Source organism: Psammomys obesus, unplaced genomic scaffold, assembly GCF_907164565.1.
Source record: "Psammomys obesus unplaced genomic scaffold, mPsaObe1.curated_primary_1811, whole genome shotgun sequence".
NCBI classification, from domain to species: domain Eukaryota; kingdom Metazoa; phylum Chordata; class Mammalia; order Rodentia; family Muridae; genus Psammomys; species Psammomys obesus.
The window spans coordinates 2,593,620-2,614,148 of NW_026591816.1; the positions used below are offsets into that span (position 1 = coordinate 2,593,620).

The 20,529-nt window shown below is 38.0% G+C and overlaps 1 protein-coding gene across 3 annotated transcripts in view; it reads right to left on the reverse strand.

Annotated features, from left to right (window-relative positions):
• Window positions 1-1,010: 1,010 nt before the first annotated feature.
• Usp15 (ubiquitin specific peptidase 15) overlaps window positions 1,011-20,529 on the reverse strand; it is a 97,044-nt gene continuing 77,525 nt past the window's right edge. For all 3 annotated transcript variants that reach the window (XM_055612036.1, XM_055612035.1, XM_055612037.1), the window contains 13 exons: window positions 19,172-19,330; window positions 18,856-19,080; window positions 15,985-16,068; window positions 15,800-15,894; window positions 15,398-15,589; window positions 13,890-14,005; window positions 13,445-13,717; window positions 13,003-13,073; window positions 12,566-12,681; window positions 11,959-12,108; window positions 9,443-9,546; window positions 7,221-7,309; window positions 1,011-1,430 (listed from right to left, as the gene is read on the reverse strand). In XM_055612036.1, the coding sequence (XP_055468011.1) occupies window positions 1,275-1,430; window positions 7,221-7,309; window positions 9,443-9,546; window positions 11,959-12,108; window positions 12,566-12,681; window positions 13,003-13,073; window positions 13,445-13,717; window positions 13,890-14,005; window positions 15,398-15,589; window positions 15,800-15,894; window positions 15,985-16,068; window positions 18,856-19,080; window positions 19,172-19,330 (1,830 nt within the window). In that variant the 3' untranslated portion in view covers window positions 1,011-1,274. The remainder of the gene's footprint in view (window positions 1,431-7,220; window positions 7,310-9,442; window positions 9,547-11,958; window positions 12,109-12,565; window positions 12,682-13,002; window positions 13,074-13,444; window positions 13,718-13,889; window positions 14,006-15,397; window positions 15,590-15,799; window positions 15,895-15,984; window positions 16,069-18,855; window positions 19,081-19,171; window positions 19,331-20,529) is intronic.

Consider the following 20,529-nt stretch of genomic DNA (forward strand, 5'->3'; position numbering starts at 1 on the left):
ATGTGCCCCAGCATTTAGTTTCCTATTAAAGGCAGTATTGTATGCCAATCAACGATACATTCTTTCAACTGGATTATAGGGAAAGAAAGCAGCAAATGAAAATGTCTCAAATGCTCACACATATATTTGGCATCCTGGATCCTTGAATGTGAGAAACTAAAATGAAACCCAAGGTTTGTATGCTTCACATGCTGCACAGCTTCTGACTCTGGAACATGCAATGCCATTTCTCTTACACAAGTTACCTTCTGAGAAAAGCAGTAAGGCTATGGTGAATTCCATCAGGAACACACAGAGTTAACAGACCTACCTTTATAGCCAAGCTATCAATGAGTTAAAGGCTAGCACATGAACAGAAAACCTCTCACCTAACATCGATGCAATTGTCACTACAGATACAGAGTACTAACCAGCCTGTCCGTAAGCTACAGTACTGGGAGAGCGAAAAAGCTGTCCAATTACCAAAAAACGGGATAGAGACTAATAGACAGCAAGCCCCTTTAATTTTAGACCAACAGTGTATTGAAGATAAGCGCTTTAAACCAAACCAAAACTGAAATTTTAAAGAATGGATTACAACCGCAGTGAAAAATACTTACATGTAGCTGAAAATAATTTTGATGGAGTGTGAAATCTAGAACGTGTTCCCACTGTGAGTGAGGTAAATGCAATGTTCTACACTTTAGTGCTACAACAAAAGGAAACTTTGTCAAGATCATTCCTCGTGTTTGCTAACAGACCCACACTGATACTGGGGACAGACTGGACACTGGCGTTCCAAGGTGCTCTGCAGCCTCGAGCCACACGGGGGCAGCAGCTAAGAACCAGAGTGGTGCAGACAGCAGCCCAATGCACAGGAACGACGTACCCGAGAACCAAGTGCAGCCATAGTTTTCTTAAAGTATTATTAGAGCAAAATTAATGACCAACATCCACAAATTTAACATTTGTCATCCATTAAGTCACATCCAAAATAAACTAAAGAAAACATAATTCATCAAAACAGCAGCAAACTTAAAAGGGATTTATTTGTGATTTCCTATATATATTTAGCTTGTAAATACAAGACTGTAAATGTATTAAGAGACAATTTCTGTTAAAGTTTTCATTGTGTTTCACTTCAAGTACTGCACAAGTTAAAATCTGATAAAGGATTTACATTCGGTTATCTGAAACTCCTCATCTCAGACTTCTGTTTCACTGTGGTGGGTGACTTCATTTCCACGTACACCGCCAGCAGGAAAGTCTCTCTTGTATGGCTTCTTGGACTTTCATTAATTGGTGTGCATACAGTTTTCATTTTCTACGTCATTGTCATTGTCATTGCTGTCTTCATCGCTTTCCAGGGGGACCCCTGCGGCAGCTGAAGCACCTTCGGTCCCACTGAAAGTGCCCTGCCTCTGGTAGAAGAGCACGTACGCTGCTTTGGACTGTCAAATGAGCACAGGGTGTCAATGGTTGCAACGCACAAAGGTCACACCTGATATAGTACCAATGCTTAGCTAAGAACCAACTCTAATAACAAACAGTTAAATAGAAAAACTACACATCATCAAGCGGAAGCTATTAAAATTGGCGAAATATAATTATTTCTATATTTAAAAACAAACATCTTAATTCTATGTAATTTGGACTAAGAAATATATACAGTCCAAACACAAATTAACCTATTTAGCATAATATAAAATACAGTTCTGCTTTTCTCTTTTGACTTGGAAATGAGTGTCTTTCTATCCAATACTAAGCATTTCAGCTTATTCTTGACCTCTAAGTGCAACTTTCTGTACTATACTACCATTTCCCCAGATGGTTAAAAGTGTTGAGCATAGGGTGGGAATGGGAGGACAGGAAGGATGGGGTTGTGATCGGGATGTAAAGTGAATAAATGAATACATTTAATTAAAGGAAAGTTGGGTATTTCCCCAATATTTATGATGAGAATACTGAGCTTTTAAAAAGACATGACAGTACAGGGAGGACAGTCAGGGAACAGAAAGGAACAGGAGGAGATGAGGGGAAACTGAAGAGAGTGAGTGAGCCTGACTGAAGGACACCACTCACATCTGAGAGCGTATCATAAAGAAGCCGAGTCTCCGAACAATTAACATACGCTAATGAAAACTGTTTTTCTTTTCTTTTTTTTTTGTTTTTGAGACATGGTTTCCTTGTGTAGCCTTGGCTGTCCTGGAACTAGCTCTGTAGACCAGGCTGACCTCGCATTCGGAGATCTGCCTGCCTCTGCTTCCTGAGTACTGGGGCTAAATGTGTCCCCCACTACTTCCAACTGAAAAATAATCATTCTAAAAAACTATTTTTGAAGGGTGCGTGCACCCTTCCCAGCAGCCCCTGTAAGTAGCTGATACCAAGACTGCAAGACGGCATTGCTCGTGCCACTGAAGGAGAAGCTGCCCATGGACCTGAAACTTACTGCAAGAGCTTTAAGCACAAGCACAACAGCATTTGGAAAGGCAGCACAGCAGGGATGGACATGGCGCTGGCAGCCTACATGGTTTTCAGCTACTGAAGTTCTTACAGGGAACTCAAACATGAGCAGCGATGGTGATGTAAGCACCACTGGGTCACAACGGAAGGCACTGCACGCCTGAGCATGACAGCCTGCCCCAGCCCCATCCATGAAGAACTCAACTTGCCTGAACCTTCGTGTCCTCACTGAGACCTACTAACCCCCCCCCCAAAAAAAAAAGACTGGATCATATAAAAAATTTTTTCCATCAAGCATCACTATCTTTTTAAATTTGTTTTCAAAATTTTTTGTTTGTAATAGTGTTTAGTCCATATGTATTTCTGAGCAACAATTTGAGGCCTGCAGCAGCCAGAAGAAGGCACTGGATCCCCTGGAACTGTAGTTATAAAAGTTGTGAGATGCCATGTGTGTGCTGGGGCTGGAACTCAGGGTCCACCGGAAGAGTAGCCAGTGCTCTCAACCACTGAGCCATCATTGTAGCTCCTGTATCATTTAAAAAAAAAAAAAAAAAAAAGATAGCCCAGGCTACTGAGAATGAACATATGCATCTGTAACAAATTACAACAGTTCTGCAGATCAGCAGAGGGAACTGACAGCATAAAAAAACAGGAGAAAATCTTTACTACCTATATCTCAGACATGTGGAAATCTAAATAAATACAGAAAGAACTACAAAAATTCAACACGCCCAAACCAAAACGACCACCAATCAGTAAACAGGCCAGTGAAATAGTTTTCAAATGGAGAAACTCAAATAGGCAATAAATAGTTTAAAAACTATTAACCATGCTTAGCCAATAGGAAAATGCAAATTATAAGAGTTCATGTCACCATAGTCAGAATGGCTAAGATGAAGAAACAAGTACTGTTGAGGGCGTAGGCAAAGTACTGCCTTCATTAACTGCTGGTGGCAGTATAAACTAGTACAGTTCTTTACGGAAGTCAGTATAGAGGTTTCTCAAACAATTAAAATGAGAACTACCACGCCAATGATAATAAAAAAAGAAACGCGCGCACACACACACAACAACAAACGTGAACTACATACAGCGCAGTCGCTGCTGCTGGGAACATCTGCCAGGTATCAGAGACCCTATCAGAGACACTGCATCCATCGTGGTCACTGCTGCTAGAGTCGCAGCAGCAGTGACCAGAACCAGCCTAGACGTTCGTCGGCAGAGGACTAGATAGTGAAATCAGGTAGATTCACACAACGAAATGATAAGTTACATAATAATGAGTATTACATTAAGTGGGATAACCAAAACTGAAAAGGACAAAAATCATGTTTGCTCATAAGCAGATCCTAACTTTTTAATGTGTTTAATGTTTGTATGTATGTACACATTTAATGTATGTCTGTATGAACGCAGGTATGTTGTCTGTATGTGTGCATATACAAATTTAAGTGTGTGTGATTGTGACACAGGCAATGGTTATATGGCAAGTCAGGAGAAATGAACAAGAGGCTTTGAGGACAGGGCTGGGCAAAAGAACGGGTGGGTGGAAGGAGGCTATGAGGACTGAGGGCATAAAGGGCAGAAAATGGGGAGGAGACAAAACCAGCAGCAGCAGCATGCTCCAGGCTGATCTGGAACTTTCAATGTAGCACAAGGTGGTCAGGAACTTGAGATCTCCCTGCCTGAGTCTCTTCAGTGCTAAGATCACAGACACCATACCTGGCCAATTACTGTGATGCATTATCTACTCTATCAGACATTTCTCCCTGGCTCGAAAAATACTCAATTATTTCTCCACAAAACCCTTCCCATGAGCACTTCCACTCTACATTGCACACAACCATACAAGCCCTCTCTTCCTGTCTGCTGGGCTGACTGAGAGTGTACCTATCACTTTACAATCAGCCCCAACTCAATGTAACTGTCCAAACTATGCTAGCAAAATGGCTTTCAGTAGGCTGACAAGGTCTTAGTCAACCAGCCGTCTTTTAAATACTGGCCCACCCCTCGCTAGCATTTACTATCTCACACCCTTCTCTCCAATAACGTTTCTCTTCTGTGACCCCACTTCTCCTCAGACCTACTCTTCTTCCAGTTTCTACTGAATCCTCCCATGGCCTCATTAAACCCTTTAAGACACCATGTTCTACCCCCAGAATCATCTTCCTCAGTGTGTATCTCTCACTAGGCATCTCAATTAAGCTAAGAATCATAGCTCATATCCTAGCACTAAGGAGGCTAAGGTTAGTAAGACCCTGTCTCAGAAAACAATCTAGTTTTGACTCTTAACTTGGGTTTAATATTAGTGCCACCTACTTTCCACAACTAGGTATCATACAGTTCAAATGTCACTGGCAAACTTTCTTCCAATATTGATAAATCTTTGCATTTCTACATTTTTGCAAGCAACCCTGGCCAGGTTTACTAATTGTGTCTAGCCAAAATTCCACAAGCTCATTCTCTCCTCGTGCAGTCATTTAAGTGCATCACCTAACTACCTGCTGGCCTTCTGCAGAGCCTTTCTGTCTTCCCCATCAGTGTCTTCAGATCTCCCTTGCTGCTGTGCAGACACACACACTGCTGCTGCACTACTCACCAAGCCATCACCGACCAGCTGCTCAGGTCCAACATCAACAATGAGGATGTCAGTTTTCTTTTACCTGAGTGCTAATCAGACCTCCAGTCTAATTTCTTCCCCAAGTCCCTCAATTCTCTCCCAGTCATGCCAGATGACAGGCTATCCCTCAGAATCTCAAGCTTTGCCATGCCTCCTTGCTTTTGCAGGAGGCCTTGTTGTTTGCAACATCTGTGCTGACGCTTCAGTTTAATGTATGCTTCTTTGTGTTAGCAGGCTTTGTGTACTCTCCTCCTGAAGCAGCCATCCCCTTTCTGTTTCTCAGAAACACACTTAACGGTAAAGGCCATAGTGTGACTGTTATTCTGTCTGTATCCATGTTGGTAAGGGGTGCAGACAGTAAAACGCACACAGCTGTGTAGAATGGAGCTAGGCTACCCCTGACACATACAAAAGTACTCAACTACTACTTGACCAAAATGAAGAACACTGTTAAAGTATGTACGAACGTCAAATCTGTCTTTTATTTTGAGGCTTGGTCTCAACATAGCCTAGGTTTGTTTTACACTCATTACACCACAAAGAATGTCCTTGAATTCCTGATGTGCCTGCCTCCACTGCCTGGGTTCTGGGATTGTAGGAGTGCGTCACTAAATCTGGTTTATGTGGGGTGTGGAATCAATCTCATGGCCTCTATCAACGAGCTACATTATCATTCTCAAATCTGTTTAATAAACAAGATAAATTTTTATTTGAAGGTAGGATTAGGGCAGTTCTTTTCTAGGATGTTTTGGCTGGGAGATTAGAGAAAATAGAATTGAAATGTGGGAGACAAAATACAAGAAATTTAAATACAAGAAACATACTTAAAATATAATTAAATTATATTTAAATTCATATATATTAAATTTAAAAATAAAAATATGAAATTTAAACACAGAATGATGATCCTTAAGGAGGCATTTATCTATTTTCAAAAGATAGTATAGGATTCAAAATATCTTTGTTAGAGATGTCATCTCTTAAGGCTTTAATATTGCCTAGGTATGTAGCAGGTGTACCATACAGGCTTATGTAAGAACATTCTTTGATATTGGTACAATGACAACACTGCTTAAGAACACATTTGGCACCTACAAGCCGAAAGACTGTCTAGCATTCACACGAACATACATGGGGGTGAGACAGGAGGGAAAAGATAATCATAGTTATTTTGGACTTATTTGTGTGACTGATTAAATCTACGACAGTAAATGGGCTCAGAAATTTATTTGCTTTAGGAAGCTGAACACTTGAATCATTATAAACTAAAAACTACTGTCTACCCTTAAGTAGCATTTAATCTGAGAAACAAAGGACTCAATGCTTCTAACATCAACTGAAACCTACACTGGAAATACCACAAGAAAATACTTCTAAGTTAAAAAAACGCCAACAAAAAAAAAACCCTTAAAATTTTACATGTATAGGTGTTTTATCTACATGTATGTCTGTGTACCATGTGCAGGTGTGAGGGTCTGATGCTATGGAGCCAGAGAGGACAGCAGATCTCCTGGAATCAGAGTCATAGTTGCTTGCGGGCTACCATGTGGGTTCTGGAAAAGGAGCCTCAGTTCTCTGGAAGAGCAGTCAGTACTCTTAACTTCTGAGCCATCTCTTCAGCCCTGTTAAAATTTCTTACTCTTTATAATATTATAGCTAATAAGTAAAACTTAAGAGAAAAACAAACCTCTACAGAATAACTTAGTTTTCTTTTTAGAATACACCATAGTCACCTTCTCAATCAATATCTGCAAATAAAATTGTGCTGTCCTGAGTTACAGCAAATACCAGTACAGAGTGCAGAGAGAGAATGTGCTCATTTTCCTACTGATCAGAACATGTGTACAAGGGCTAACCTTTAAAAAAATATCTCTACACCCTTTTACCCATTCTTGATCTGTCATGTGATATCAAGTTTAAAAGATTCGTATGACTCTAAAGACCATGGGGTGTCTAGCACCCCAACTATCAGTAGCCAATGTCTGAGAAGCTTAGTGCTACCCCTTCTTCTCCAGAGGAAAACAATTTCCCATCTTGTTTCATCTAAAAATGGCAAGAAATACATTCACAGTGCAATTTATGGTTTCTATAATGAGAAAATTCTGAAGAAGAATTTCCACCCAAGCAAATTTCTATTTCTATTTCTTGACATACTTACCACAATTTGGTCTTCAGAGGCAGTGGAGACACTACTGTCATCAAAATAGTACCATTTTCCATCATCTTTATTTTTTGCAAAAGCAGTATCTAATAAAAAAATATAATTACTTCTATGACTGGAATATCTACAGCTTTTGGGATAATCCTCAAAACTCTATAATCACCTACATGAGAAATATCTATCAAATGACAATTATAGGCCTAGTATACAATCACTTTATTTGACAAAGGCTTTAGAATAATTTCCAGCAATTTAAATACCTAAGAAATACCTTTTTTCTAAGTTGAAACTTGTGACTTTTTATAGAGGGAAATAAATAATAGTTATTTTTTTTTAACTCATAGAAAAAAATACTAATGACAATCAGTTACAAATAACATTTATATAGTGATTATGTGACCAGGCAACAGTTTACAGCACCGTACGCACATTAAGGTATTATTATTCATATTATTATCATTCTTCTTCTTCTTATTATTATTATCATCACTATTGTTGCCCAGGTAGAAAGAGAAAACTAAGGCTTTCAAAAGGATAATTTGTTCAAGGCAGTGTAGCTGCTAAGCGGCAGAGCTAGGACTTAAATCCAGGATTGTTTCTGAGTCCTACATCTAGAATTTCTACTATTACTTATTTAAATTTCTTATGACGTTTTCCTTTCTGAGAACTCTACTTAGCAACCTGTGGTTTTTAGACACTTGAATTTTTTTTCTGTCTTTAACATAAAACAGAACAAGGAAAAGAGAAAAAGAGCGGCTTCTTTATGCCATGTTCTGCATAACTATTCACTCAAAACCCTTATGTGCTAACATAACACTTTCCAACAATAGTTACAACTGAGAATTATCAACGTGGATGAGGAGCTGAGAGACAGTGTGGGCTCCGTAGTTTCCTTTGTGTATCCCCTCAGCCATTCTTTTCTTCCAAGCACTAGGATTCAGCACTGCCAGCTGGGTATGTCTTTTGTCTGTGTTCTTTCTACTGCTCACCATGCAGCAGTACCATGTCTTTTGTTTGTATTCTTTCTTAAATCTGCAGGAGCTCAGCTGAGTGAACCTACTGCATATGGCTGAGTTTGCCAATCTGAACTCAAAGAACTGCAGACTAAACAGAAGCACTCACAGAAGAAACCTATTCTATGAGATAGAATAAATAAATGAATTACTAAAAATTCTTTGAAAGCATTAGCAAGATAGATTTTTAGAGAGGTTGACAAAAAGTAATAGTGAGACAAGAATAATAAAACCAACAAAAATACAGCCTAAGAGTGACTATTAAGAGCCAGTCTCGAGTGAGCCAGGACTCGGGTGAAGTAGATATATTTTTAGAAAAATGTCCAAATATACGCAACAAGAAAAAGCAAACTGATAGTCTATAATGTCATGAATGCAAAAGCTTATGGGGTAAGCCCTAGTGTGACAGATGGAGTCTAGTAGGGCTTGTTGGGATAGTTACTTCCCATACTGTCCTGGTGACATCATAAAGAAAACAAAATCAATATAGCTTATTTTAGGACCACAGATTTGATTTCAAAGTGAAACAATATAAAAAAAAAAAGACTATTCCACTTATGAATGTAACTGTTAACAATTCTGATCAGTGAATCAGATCAAGCATACATCAAAACTGACGAGGACTGACAATCTCCCCAGTGAACCAGAACTACAGTATGGCACACTCAGTTATAACCAGAAGCCTCACTTCTGGGTAGCTCAAAGGAGTCCTCTAATAACAGACTATAGCTAATGACCTTCTTCAGTCTTAGGATAGTAGTAAAAGTTAAGTGTAATCTGAAGTGGAAAAATAAATGCCATAGATGTAAATCATAAAGAGCAACAGATTAAATAGACATGAAATAACACAAGTAAGTTGAAAGTCAAGACAGAGTTATTGAGATCAACAGTTAGTATCTATGGCTTAAGATAACAAATATGCATGGTTAAGAGAACATAGATCAGACACATTTGAAGGAAAAAGGATGAAAAATGGGGACGGAAAGCACCTTAAATAGACAACATCCTTCTGTATGGGCCTTAACTAACTCCTTTGTAGGACCAGTTTTTGAAATAAAAGTTATACAGCTGATTTATTCATTTATAAATACTGAATAATGGCATATACAAGATATATCTGACATTTTATTTAATTTAAAGTTTATTAACTATCTTACAGAAGAAGTCTACAGATCAGAAAAGGTTAAAGTTAAGCTGTCAACTTACAATGTCCTCCTCCCATCCCTCCATAGTGGTTGGAAACAGCAATCAGATTATAGCGGCAAGGGCCTGCATTTGGATTAATTAGGAACTCTGACATATCCAAATCACTGTTAAAGAGGAAATCGAGTACGTCATATTTTCCTTCAAAGTGATGAAATATTTTTCTTTTAAAGCAATACATTTTAGTGCTGTCTGCTAATATTGACTCTCATGTATGCATGCACATGCATTAACACACACACACACACACACACACACCCCTCACAGAAGAAATTACCTAGAGATAACGTACCACATAAACCATACAACTACTCCTCAGATGTGAGTGTTTTGAAAAATCCTTATTATGGAGTTAATGATATGACATTAATGATATATTTGGGAGTAAATGATATGTGATTTTGACTACTGTTTTCATGCTACCACATATAACTTTCAGTGTTCTGGAGGAAAAAATTAAAATGAAAAGTGAAAACCAACTTCCTTATGAACATTCATAAATTAAAAATTTGGAGAATTTTCTGCCACTTTCCTAAGCCAGTATACTCTTAACTGCATTCAGGACAGTACTCCATACTTCTACCCTTTGCTACAGAGGGAGACCATTTCTAGTCACAGAGACCAAGAGACCAATGGTGGAGTACTTGTTTCCAATGAATACATTTACAAACACAATCCTGCACTTAAATCTCAGGAACAACATGGAAGGAGGGGAGTAAAGCCTGTTGAGGTTAGAGGACCAGGTCATTTACTGCAAGACTGTGTTCTGTAACAACAGACTGTGGGAGAGACGGCTCAGCACGGAAGCACCGGCTGCTCCTCCGGAGGGCCCAGGGTCAATTCCCAGCACCCACATGGCAGCTCTGGCCTCTGCAGTCACTGCACACGTGTGGTGCACAGACTTACATGGAGGCAAAACATCTATAAAATAAAAATAAAAAAAAAAACACAAAAAAACAAAAAACAAGCAAATCTTAAGAAAAAAAAGAGGCAATGAATGAAGAGCACATGCAGGAGAGGGATGATCTGGAAGGAATTGGGGGGAGTCTTAAATATTCTCAAATACATTGTATAAAATTTTCAAAGAAATAAAATATTAAATAATAAAATTCCAGCTGCTGCTGGTGGCAAAATATTTAATCCCAGCACTTTAATCCCAGCAGTCAGGAGGCAGAGTCAGGTGATCTCTGAGTTTGAGGCTAGTTGGATCTACAAAGTGAGTTCCAGGACAGCCAGGGCTACAGAGAAACCCTGTCTCCAAAACAAAACAAAACAAAACAAAACAAAACAAAACAAAACAAACAAACATGTATTTATTCCATGTTTTCCTGGTTTAAATGACTTATATACTAGAAATGGGTAGCATCTTTTGAATCCAACAGACTGCTCACAATCTGAAACAAAATCACCTTATTTCTGAATATCATTCTTAAGACTGCATCATTAAAAAGGATGGTGCTCAACTTTAATACTGCTATTGAACCTGGCTTTCCAATATTTAACTGTTAAAATGGCACCATTGTTAAAATGGTATACTCTTGAAACTTTATAGCTCAATATTTTAAGAGAAAAATGCCTTGTGTGATTTTAGACACAGGATAGCCTTGAACACGATCATGATCCTACTGCTTCATGGACTAGGGTCAGAGATACAAGCTAACATACTCAGCTCTGACCCTTTATGCTTGATCACTGCACCATGTTTTCAATCTATTAATGTCAGTTAAATGAGTCCAATAAATATTTTCAATTTCATATTATCCATATGCTTCCAATTGCCTTTGTAAATGTACTATCTCAAGTAAAATTTGGCCCACAGTATGAAAGAGTACTGGTGTGTCCTCTTATCCTGTTTGCTGTGTAACACTGTGTGAAGTCATTTCTGTGGAGTAATAAATGAATGAAAAGGCAATGCTTACTTTCTTGCCAAAAAAGCAAAACCAACCAACCAACCAACCAACCAACCAACCAACCAACCAACCAACCAACCAATCACCCCATAAAGATGTTGCCCTCAGACTTTTTAAAAACATTATTATTTTTCATCTCCGAACATATATGATGTCATACCATGTAGTAAGGAAATATCAAGGACAGAGCTGACATTCTACTCTAAGCATTCCCTGATACTTTCCTATTATTTTAGTTATTATTTTCTAGAAAAGGATGTTTAGGAGTGACTGATGGATAATGATAAAATCATTATTAGAAAAATATAGAACCACTAAGCCCACAAAGTGTTTTAAAATTATAAACGGCACCATTACCCAAAGTAATACAATACAGATTGAGTTACACCGTGTCTTTAAAAATAAGAAAAGTATATTTTTTCTTTGCTCCATGGAAAATCTCTAAGAAAAAAAATTGTGAAATATTAATTCTAACAAATTATTAGAACTCAAAACTTCAAGGTTAAATTGGCCTAATTACACCTGACGCTTACTAAATTAAAATAAGAAAATCATCACATTAAGTCTGAAAAAAGGCAGCCTGTTGCCTACTGAATAGTTTAAACTTACTTGATTGGAAAATCAACTAAAGTGTCTAACTTGTCTCTCATGTATCGACTATAAGAAAATCGCTTGAGATGTACCACAAGTACTGGAGGCAGGGACCATAAATCTAATTTCTTTGTGGCTTGCTGATGTTCTTTACAATTTGGACAATACCTATAAAGAAGAAAATTACAAAGCTTGACAGAGGCACATATATTATTTGCATTAATGAAAACTATAAATCAAAAATCACTGTCTTGGAAGGTCTACATTTTATCAGAATAATTACTTGCACTTAAGTGAACATAAAAGTAATTCCTCATTATTTTAATCTACATTTTCAAATGAGATTATTATAAATTATAAATATATAAACACTATAAATACAGAAATAAACATTCAAAGAAATGATGAAAGTGGCTTATTAGGGAAAAGAAAGTATAGATAGTCATGAGAATAACGGTTAGTGCTATAAAGCTTTATTTAAAAACGATGTGAGCACCCCTCTTTAGACTAGAGCTTACATAAAAACCTTATTAAAATGTCAAGGAAATTAGTTAATATCCTGCCACCAGGACCATTAGAAAGCCTTAAAACCAAGAAATAGTCACAGTCACTTAACATCTCTTACCAGGGATCTTCAGCACCTAGTTTCTCTTTTGTTGTAAAAAGCTCAATGCAGTCTTTTAATTTCACAAAGGGCTTCTTTGGAGGTTTATATTCCACACTTTCATGTTTTTCAAATTCCTAAAGAGAAGTATTTCTCGAATTAGGAGAACAGATGAACCCTGAGAACATTAACTCTTAGTGACACATCTTATAAGGAAACATCAAGCTTTTGGAAGCATCAAACAGCTCCTTTCAGCTGACCGGTGTATAGAACAATTTTTGGATGAACCTCTGGCTGCATAACATGCTCAAACCAACTCTCAACTTAAGGAGTAAAAAGGTTCACTGTGTTTTTCTTGTAAAATCAACGTATTGTACAAGCGAGGGTAGAAGAATGTAATCAAGTCTCACAGTCACATAAAGAAAGGAAAAGGTCAAGAAGCAGTGAGTGGGGCTCACCTCAGCAGCATTCTCATCAAAATATCTCTTTTTCAAGTCAGGATCCCAGTCCAAAGCGAGAAAAGATCTTTCTAAGGTGGAAAAAAAAATTTTTTTTCATTAAAAATGTCATAAGCTTTAGTGTTAAATGTATCTTAACACAAACAAATATAGCAGAGAAGAAAAACTGCAATGTTTTCTACTTGCAGTAGATGACCAGGGCAAACCAGGAAGCTGTTTTCAAGGCAAGAAATCATCTGAGAGCTAAAAGTAACACAAAGCTTAAGCGTACATAAGCCAACCCCATCTTAGTAAAAATGTAACTACATGAAGACATCATTGCCTTCTGATTAGTACTTATAGATATGTATCTTTGTTTCATGACAGTTCTAAATTTCATGGTCTTCACCTAAAAGATAATTTACTCCGTTCAGCATTGAAGCTATTTCTCACTGACACTCACCATCTAGCCGGAGCTGTCTATCATCAAATCTTATATGCCTGGTGTCGTCTTTGATGTAGTTGATGTCAGTGTTGCCCAAATTGTTGAACTGGAATGTAAACAATCGCTTTTTGTGTCCCGTAAGTTGACCTTTGCAAGTTTCTTCAGTACACAATCCATTTTCAGAATCATTATCTCCTCCAACGGAATCTTCAGACTGACTATTTTCATTCTCTGAGGGAAGTTCTTGATCCTGGCTGGACTCATCATCTGGTTCATCTGTTTCCATTTCACCTTAGTATTAAAAAAAAGACCTTTAAATGAACCGTGTATAACTCTTTGTAATTATCATATTGCCTTTCCCTATGTACTCATGTGTTTTAGTTTACTAATCCATACTGTAACTTTTCCTGTGGTGCAATATTGTCTATTAGAGGTGTTTTAGAACATGGTAAGAAAGTCTTACTTGGTGAGCCTTCTTCATGTATGCCGTTTGGACCATTGCCATTAATATTCTGGTCCTCACAGCAGCGCAGGGGTCCGTCAGTTTCCTCAGTTTCAGTAGACATCTTGACATACCGACTGCAATAACATCAGGTAACAAACTTGTAAAATCAACTTTCCATTTTACTTTAGAAAACCAACCACTTTAATTCAAACTCAAGATCTCACACTCCAAGTAACGCTGAATAATAATTTATATTTGCATTGTTTTTAATATTAAAAAGGTGATTATTTACTTCTAGGGTTTTGTTTTTTGTTGTTTTTGAGAAAGGTCTCACTGTATATCTGCGGCTGCCTTGGGAGTCTTTATGTGGACCAGGATAGCACTGAACTCATAGCTCTCTTGGCTCTGCCTTCTCAGTACTGGGAATAAAGGCATGTGCCTCCTCACCTGGCTGCATGTTCTTTTTAATTTAATTACATTTTTGTTCATCTGTGTGTGTGTGTGTGTGTGTATGCATATTGCGTGTGGAGATAGAGTTTGAGGACAACTTGCAGCAGCTGGTTCGCACTTCCACCACATGGCCTCAGGGACTGGATTCAGGCTGCTGGCCTTGGCGCAAGTGTCCTTACCTTATCTACCAGTCTTCTCTTCAGCCCAGGTTTTCCAAACGGGTTATGTGTTAAAAGTGCAGCACAGAGGAGCATTTCTCAACTTAAAACATGAACTTGATAAATAGCCCTCATTTAGATGCTGTGCATTGTTGCAGGAAGGGACACTTACACTTGTATACCGTTGTCTTTATACATGGGTCATGAAATTACAACGATTTCATAAACTGGAAATACAAAATGTCAGCTAGAAAGGATAAGAGAAAGGTGTCTAATGACACTTGCCATTAACTTATCCACATGAAGGCTTATGATAAAAAGTGTGTGGGGGCACTATCTTATATCTGTCATGAAAGTTTATCCTTTTAGATGAAATGACTGCTCTGAGTTATTGATAGCTGCATGCATATAAAAGAACCATTTGGCATTTACTATGATTTCTAGTTTGTTAACATATATTAGTTAATTTCAGATAAAACTTCCAACTATAAGCTTTTGGTGTTAAACAGCTAAGAATTGATATTTCTGCACTGAAATAACCTCAGTAATATATTTTATGTGACCAATTAAATGGATTAGATTGTAATTTTATTTTTACTTTGTTGTTTATTTTGGTGGTTTTAAGGCACTCTACTTTACGTAGCCCAGGCAGTTCTTGATTGTCCTATCTCCAAGTCAAAAGTGGTGGGATTAGAGGTGTGTATTCCAAGCCTAGTTCATGTGGGTCACACCCAGGACTATGACTGCAGGTGTGTATCCCCACCATGCCTGGTTGTAATCCGATCGCTATCTGGTTTGCCATCTGTTTAAACAAAGCTGAAGAGAGACTAGCTTAAAATTCTGGTAGTACCTTGCACAATGACATTCTTTAGCTATTTTATGTTTTATTTTGCATAATTAAACTTCTTCTGCACTTACCACATTCTCAAGAGTAGGAGATTATAGAGCTTATCTTCAGTATTGTTTCGTGGTACAGCCATAAGGAAAGGCTGGCCAAACAGTGAAGAACCAGTATGATGAGTATAACTTGAGTGTCTGAATTTTTCTCGTAGGCAAACAGGAATAACCACATGTTCTGTGTCTTCTGTCCTGTTGATGTTAATCTCAAACCTACAGGGGTAGAAAGGAACATAAGCCCTAAGTGTTACGTCAGCAATTTGGACCTCCCCCACAGCAGACCATATGTGAATGTCACACCTATTGTTATGTCAGCTCTTTAGACGCCCCTGACAGCAGATTGTATGTGGATGTTACACTTAGTTTTACGTCAGCTCTTTAGACACCCCCCAACAATAGACTGTACATGGATGTAACACTCACACGTAAATGTCATCCCGCTCCATAATGCTGCTGAGGTTCTCATCCACGGCAAAGATCCTGTGAAATCTATGATTGTATATGTCAGTGACTATCATCTAGAAGGAAATAAATGCCTATTAAGCTGGTTTTACAATACTGAGAAACTAAAGACCAATTTACATACTTCAATATCAAAAACACCTCACCTTATCTGCAGGAACTCCCGACAAAGCAGACAACGCTGTACAAAGATCTAGTATATTTCCAATTTTGGGCACAATAACTTTGTACTAAAAAACAAACAAAAATTCGTAGTGAATTTATTACACTGGGAAAACAATGACTAGTTGGGCCTGGGCTTGTGTTTGTTCCATAGCCAAGTGGCTCAGAGCGCTTCTTTGCTCTTGGAAGCACCTGGGTGACCATGTCCACCATGACGGCTTCTGCTGGCTGCACTCTCCCTTGGTTCGCTGATTCACAGACCTATACCTGCAGCCAACTTCCTGGACCTGTCATCACAAGTGGTTTCACTTCTAGAATCTTTAACCCTAACAGGTTACTTCTTGCCTAGTCTTGGTTTGTGCAGAGATTTCTAGTCAGTGGGTTGGTCTTCTCTCCTCTGTCTTGATGTTCTTTCACCGAATCCCCACATTCTTATTACGTCAACCACCCTGCTAAATAAAAAACCTTTAGTGTCTTTAACTCTCAGTTCTATTTTTGCTGAAATGTGGTAGTCTGAATAATGGCAGCCTCACGGGCACTCTCTGGAGGGACTGGGAGACATGGCCTCATTGGAGGGAGGGAGTCACTGGGGGTGGGCTGGGAGGTGTCAAAAGCCCAAGCAGGCCCGGTGGCTCTGTGGTCCTGCTGCCTGTGTATCCAACTCTCAGGTACTTCTCCAGCACCACGTGTCAGCCTGCAGGATACCATGTTCTCCACCATGATAACAATCAACTAAACCTCTGAAACTGTATGCCAGCCTCAACTAAACTCATTTCCTTTAACTGAGTTGCCACGGTCATGGCGTCTCTTCACAGCAATAGAATAGTGACTAAGAAAGTCATGCACCTTCCTCATCGCTGTTTGAGAAATTTTCCCAGCTTCAGCACTGGATGTTACAAACAACAGTCTAATGGGCAGACTCTTCCCCACTGCCCAGGAACAACTCTGCGTCACTTGTTTGTTCAGTCTACAGAAACTATCTGAATCCTCCCCATTATTTATCTTTTCACTTCACCTAGAAAACTGAAGCTGCTTTGAGCATGTATGAGTATTTGCTTAGATATATCTGTCTACCATGCATGTTCTTGGTACCTATGTTTGAATGCAGAGGTTGTTTGTTCCTGTGTCTGAAGACTAAGGGAAGACATGTCTTTCTGCCCATGCACACCTGATTCTAGCACTCGGGTCTGAATTCTATCTTCTGCTTTCTTTGACACCCAAACCCAGCTATTATCCCTTCTCCATTTACCTTAACTTGGTGTAAGGGCTGAAATATACACATCTTTAAAGAGACACTAAAATCACCCTCCAAGTCCCAAACCAAAATAGTTCTTTACTCTTTCCCCGTAAGAATTCCCCTTATCTCCAGAGCTTACTGCTCAATTTATAACTCAAGCAGTTTCTTTTCAGTCTACATATATAAACTTAATGAATGTTGAGTATCTCCATATAGATTTTTCTCCTGTATCGCAAACATGTGTAACATGTTTGTCTCAAGCCTTTCATCACTTTTAGAGAAGGAGCTGTTAGTTTTAAGAATATCACTTTTGAGCCTGGACGGTAAGATAATTTTGTTCACAGGACACCTTTCATATAGACTTCACTTCTATTCTGTACTTATAAATCTGAGATATTCAGACAGAACCCTAACCTCAGAATTTATAGAAAATAATGGAGAGTCAGAACCAAATCTGCTTTGTTTAGGGAAAAAGCACTGAGTGAGTAATACAAATCTGGATGCCCTTTTGCATGAATACCTACAAGTCACAGCACTGGATACACAAGCTCCCTGCCTTCAAAGATCCAGGTAGTTGAGAAAGGAAGATGAAGGTCAAAACACAATCTGTTAAGTACTGCAACAGAGCTCAGAGGAACAGAAAGGAGTCGAATATGAAAGGAATTTTGATTTAAAAACAGAAAAATGTAGCATTTTCCTCACAAAACATTAAGGAATCCATTGATAGCACTAGGCAATGGAATCAGGCCAACAACTGACACTACAGAGATTTTGCATAGACTAATAAGCAAAACATAATACTTTAAAATACTAAGGACTATAGCATTATTTATACAAGTATTTTTATTAATAAAAATATTTATTAATAGTGTATGTGTGCATGCCACATCATGAGTGTGGTAGTTAGAGGGCAACCTGTGGCAGTGGGTTCTCTCTTGCTACCACGTGAATCCTAGGGATTGAATTCAAGCCTGTCAGGTTTGGCAGCAACTGACCTTACCTCGCTGAGTCATCCTGCTGGCTATGAACTGCAGTTTTAATTTTTCACCAAAGTTGTTGAAATGCCTAAGATTACTGCTATTTAAATTCATGATCACATCATGAATTACAAAATACAATAGTAGCTTTACTTCTAGACGTGACCAGGAAAATAACTACAACATAAAAAATTTCAATAGATGGATTCTGGACAGCTCAGTGGTTAAGAAACCTGCTCTTCTACCGGGGCCAGGTTCCAGCTACCCACACGGTAGCTCACAACCACTTCTAACTCCAAGCCCAGGGGATCCAGTGTTCTTCTCTTCTGGCCTCCATAGGTACACAGACATAAATACAGGCAAAATACCCATACATATAAAATAATACATCTTAAAAAATTTGATAGAAAAAATATAGACAATAAAACTGTTATTAACCTTTGTCAGCCAATACTCATTCTAAATTGTAAAACAAACAACTCGGTTGTCTTTGATGTGACGAAGTAATTTGAGAAATTTATTTTTCTATGACATCCTTCAACTTTACATAATTCTAAACAGGTGTATCTTCCAGATATTGTGTAATAAAATTTATTCAATAAGTAAAGGTAACAAAAACAAAGGAAGAAGTAATTACTTACTTGTATAGGTTTAGTAAGTGGATCCATTCTAACTAAATAAACTTCCAAGCTACGTTCTTTTTTCATAGGTAATGGAAGTGTCAAGTAGCAAAAAGGATCAAAGGTTACTGAGATCTTAGCACACTCAGGACACACTAAAGTAGATTTGAAAAGGCCATGAAATATATCTACTATGATAGAATCATTTCTTTTTAAATGGTTTTCCCAGGCTTCTTCAGCAACCACCTACAAGGAAAATGAAAATAAACAAGTTACTAAGAGGTATTAGAAAATTGTAACAGTGAAGACAATAACAGCATGAAATTCACTTGTTTACCTTATCCGGCCTCCCATCAGCATCTTTTAACTGTATATATGGTTTTTTCCTAATTCTATTCAAATCTTCGTGTAATCCATCTAATAGGAAAGCTAGTAGTTCCTGGCAGTCTTGCTGTTGATATCCAGAGAATTGAGGTGCAAAACGTCCTACTTGTGTCTGAAAGACAAGCAAAATCACAAAACCAGTTAAGAGCCAGGGTTCCTTAAAAAGCACATACTTATCATTTTCAATGAATCCACACCTGAGAATTTACCTATGTGTTAAAAATTACTTATAAGCCTTAATTCAAATTGTGATACATTTTAAGTCATTTGAAGACATGATCCCTTAAAAACCTGTTACCTGACATATACGCTCCCCTCTGGGACAGAAGGCTGTACTGTCTCTTTGTTTTAGCATCACTTTGTAGGGTTTTTTTTTTTTTTTTTTTTTTTTTGTTTTGTTTTAGTGTTATTTTCTTTATACTTTAGTGCTTTCCTGGTAGGCTATTTAGCGTTTCAAATGGTTCCCAAGCAGATGCTAAGATGCTGCCTACAGTTCATAAACACATGGGTAGTCATGTACTTTATGGGAAAAATACAATTAGATAAAAATTTTTAAGAAATTAGTTACAGGGTTGGGAGTGAAATCAGTATTAATATGTCAACCATATAAAATAACACACATATAAAACAGAATGCAGGGACTAGTTGATGAAAATGTGACCAAAGCCTTGTGGAGTCAAACCCTGCATTTTCCCTAGAATGCGGTTTTGTATGCACATTTAATTTGCGATAACTTTATGGAAAATGACTTTTGTAAAGAATCAAAACTGAACTTATACAGACATGAATAAACACCACTCTGCTGTATGTATGCACATGTCTGTATGTAGTATGTGTGTGTGTGTGTGTGTATGTGTGTGTGTGTGTGTGTGTGTGTGTGTGTGTGTATGTATGTATGTATGTATGTATGTATGTATGTAGTCCGTTTGTTCTGTATTTCCAGTAAGGGTATATAAGTCTTATCTGGAACAAAAAAGAGCACATGTACTCTCTAAAAACAGAGCTGGTCACACTGACCAGCCTGTGGTCCCAGAGCGAAGGGGCTGACACAGGGAATGCGGGAGCCCAGAAATTTGAGATTAGCATGGGCAATACTACAAGAATCCACTGCAACATAAAATAAAATGAAGAAAAATACATATACAAACATAAAACATTTTGTATTAATCACTGTTTGGTCTGAGAATGACTTGTTATTAACCTGAATTTCACTGCTTATCTAAGGAATTTTGGCATTATTTAGCTATACAGAACTTTCAATAAAGTACTACTAGTACTTTTTGTACTTAAGGTACTTAGTATTAAGAATGT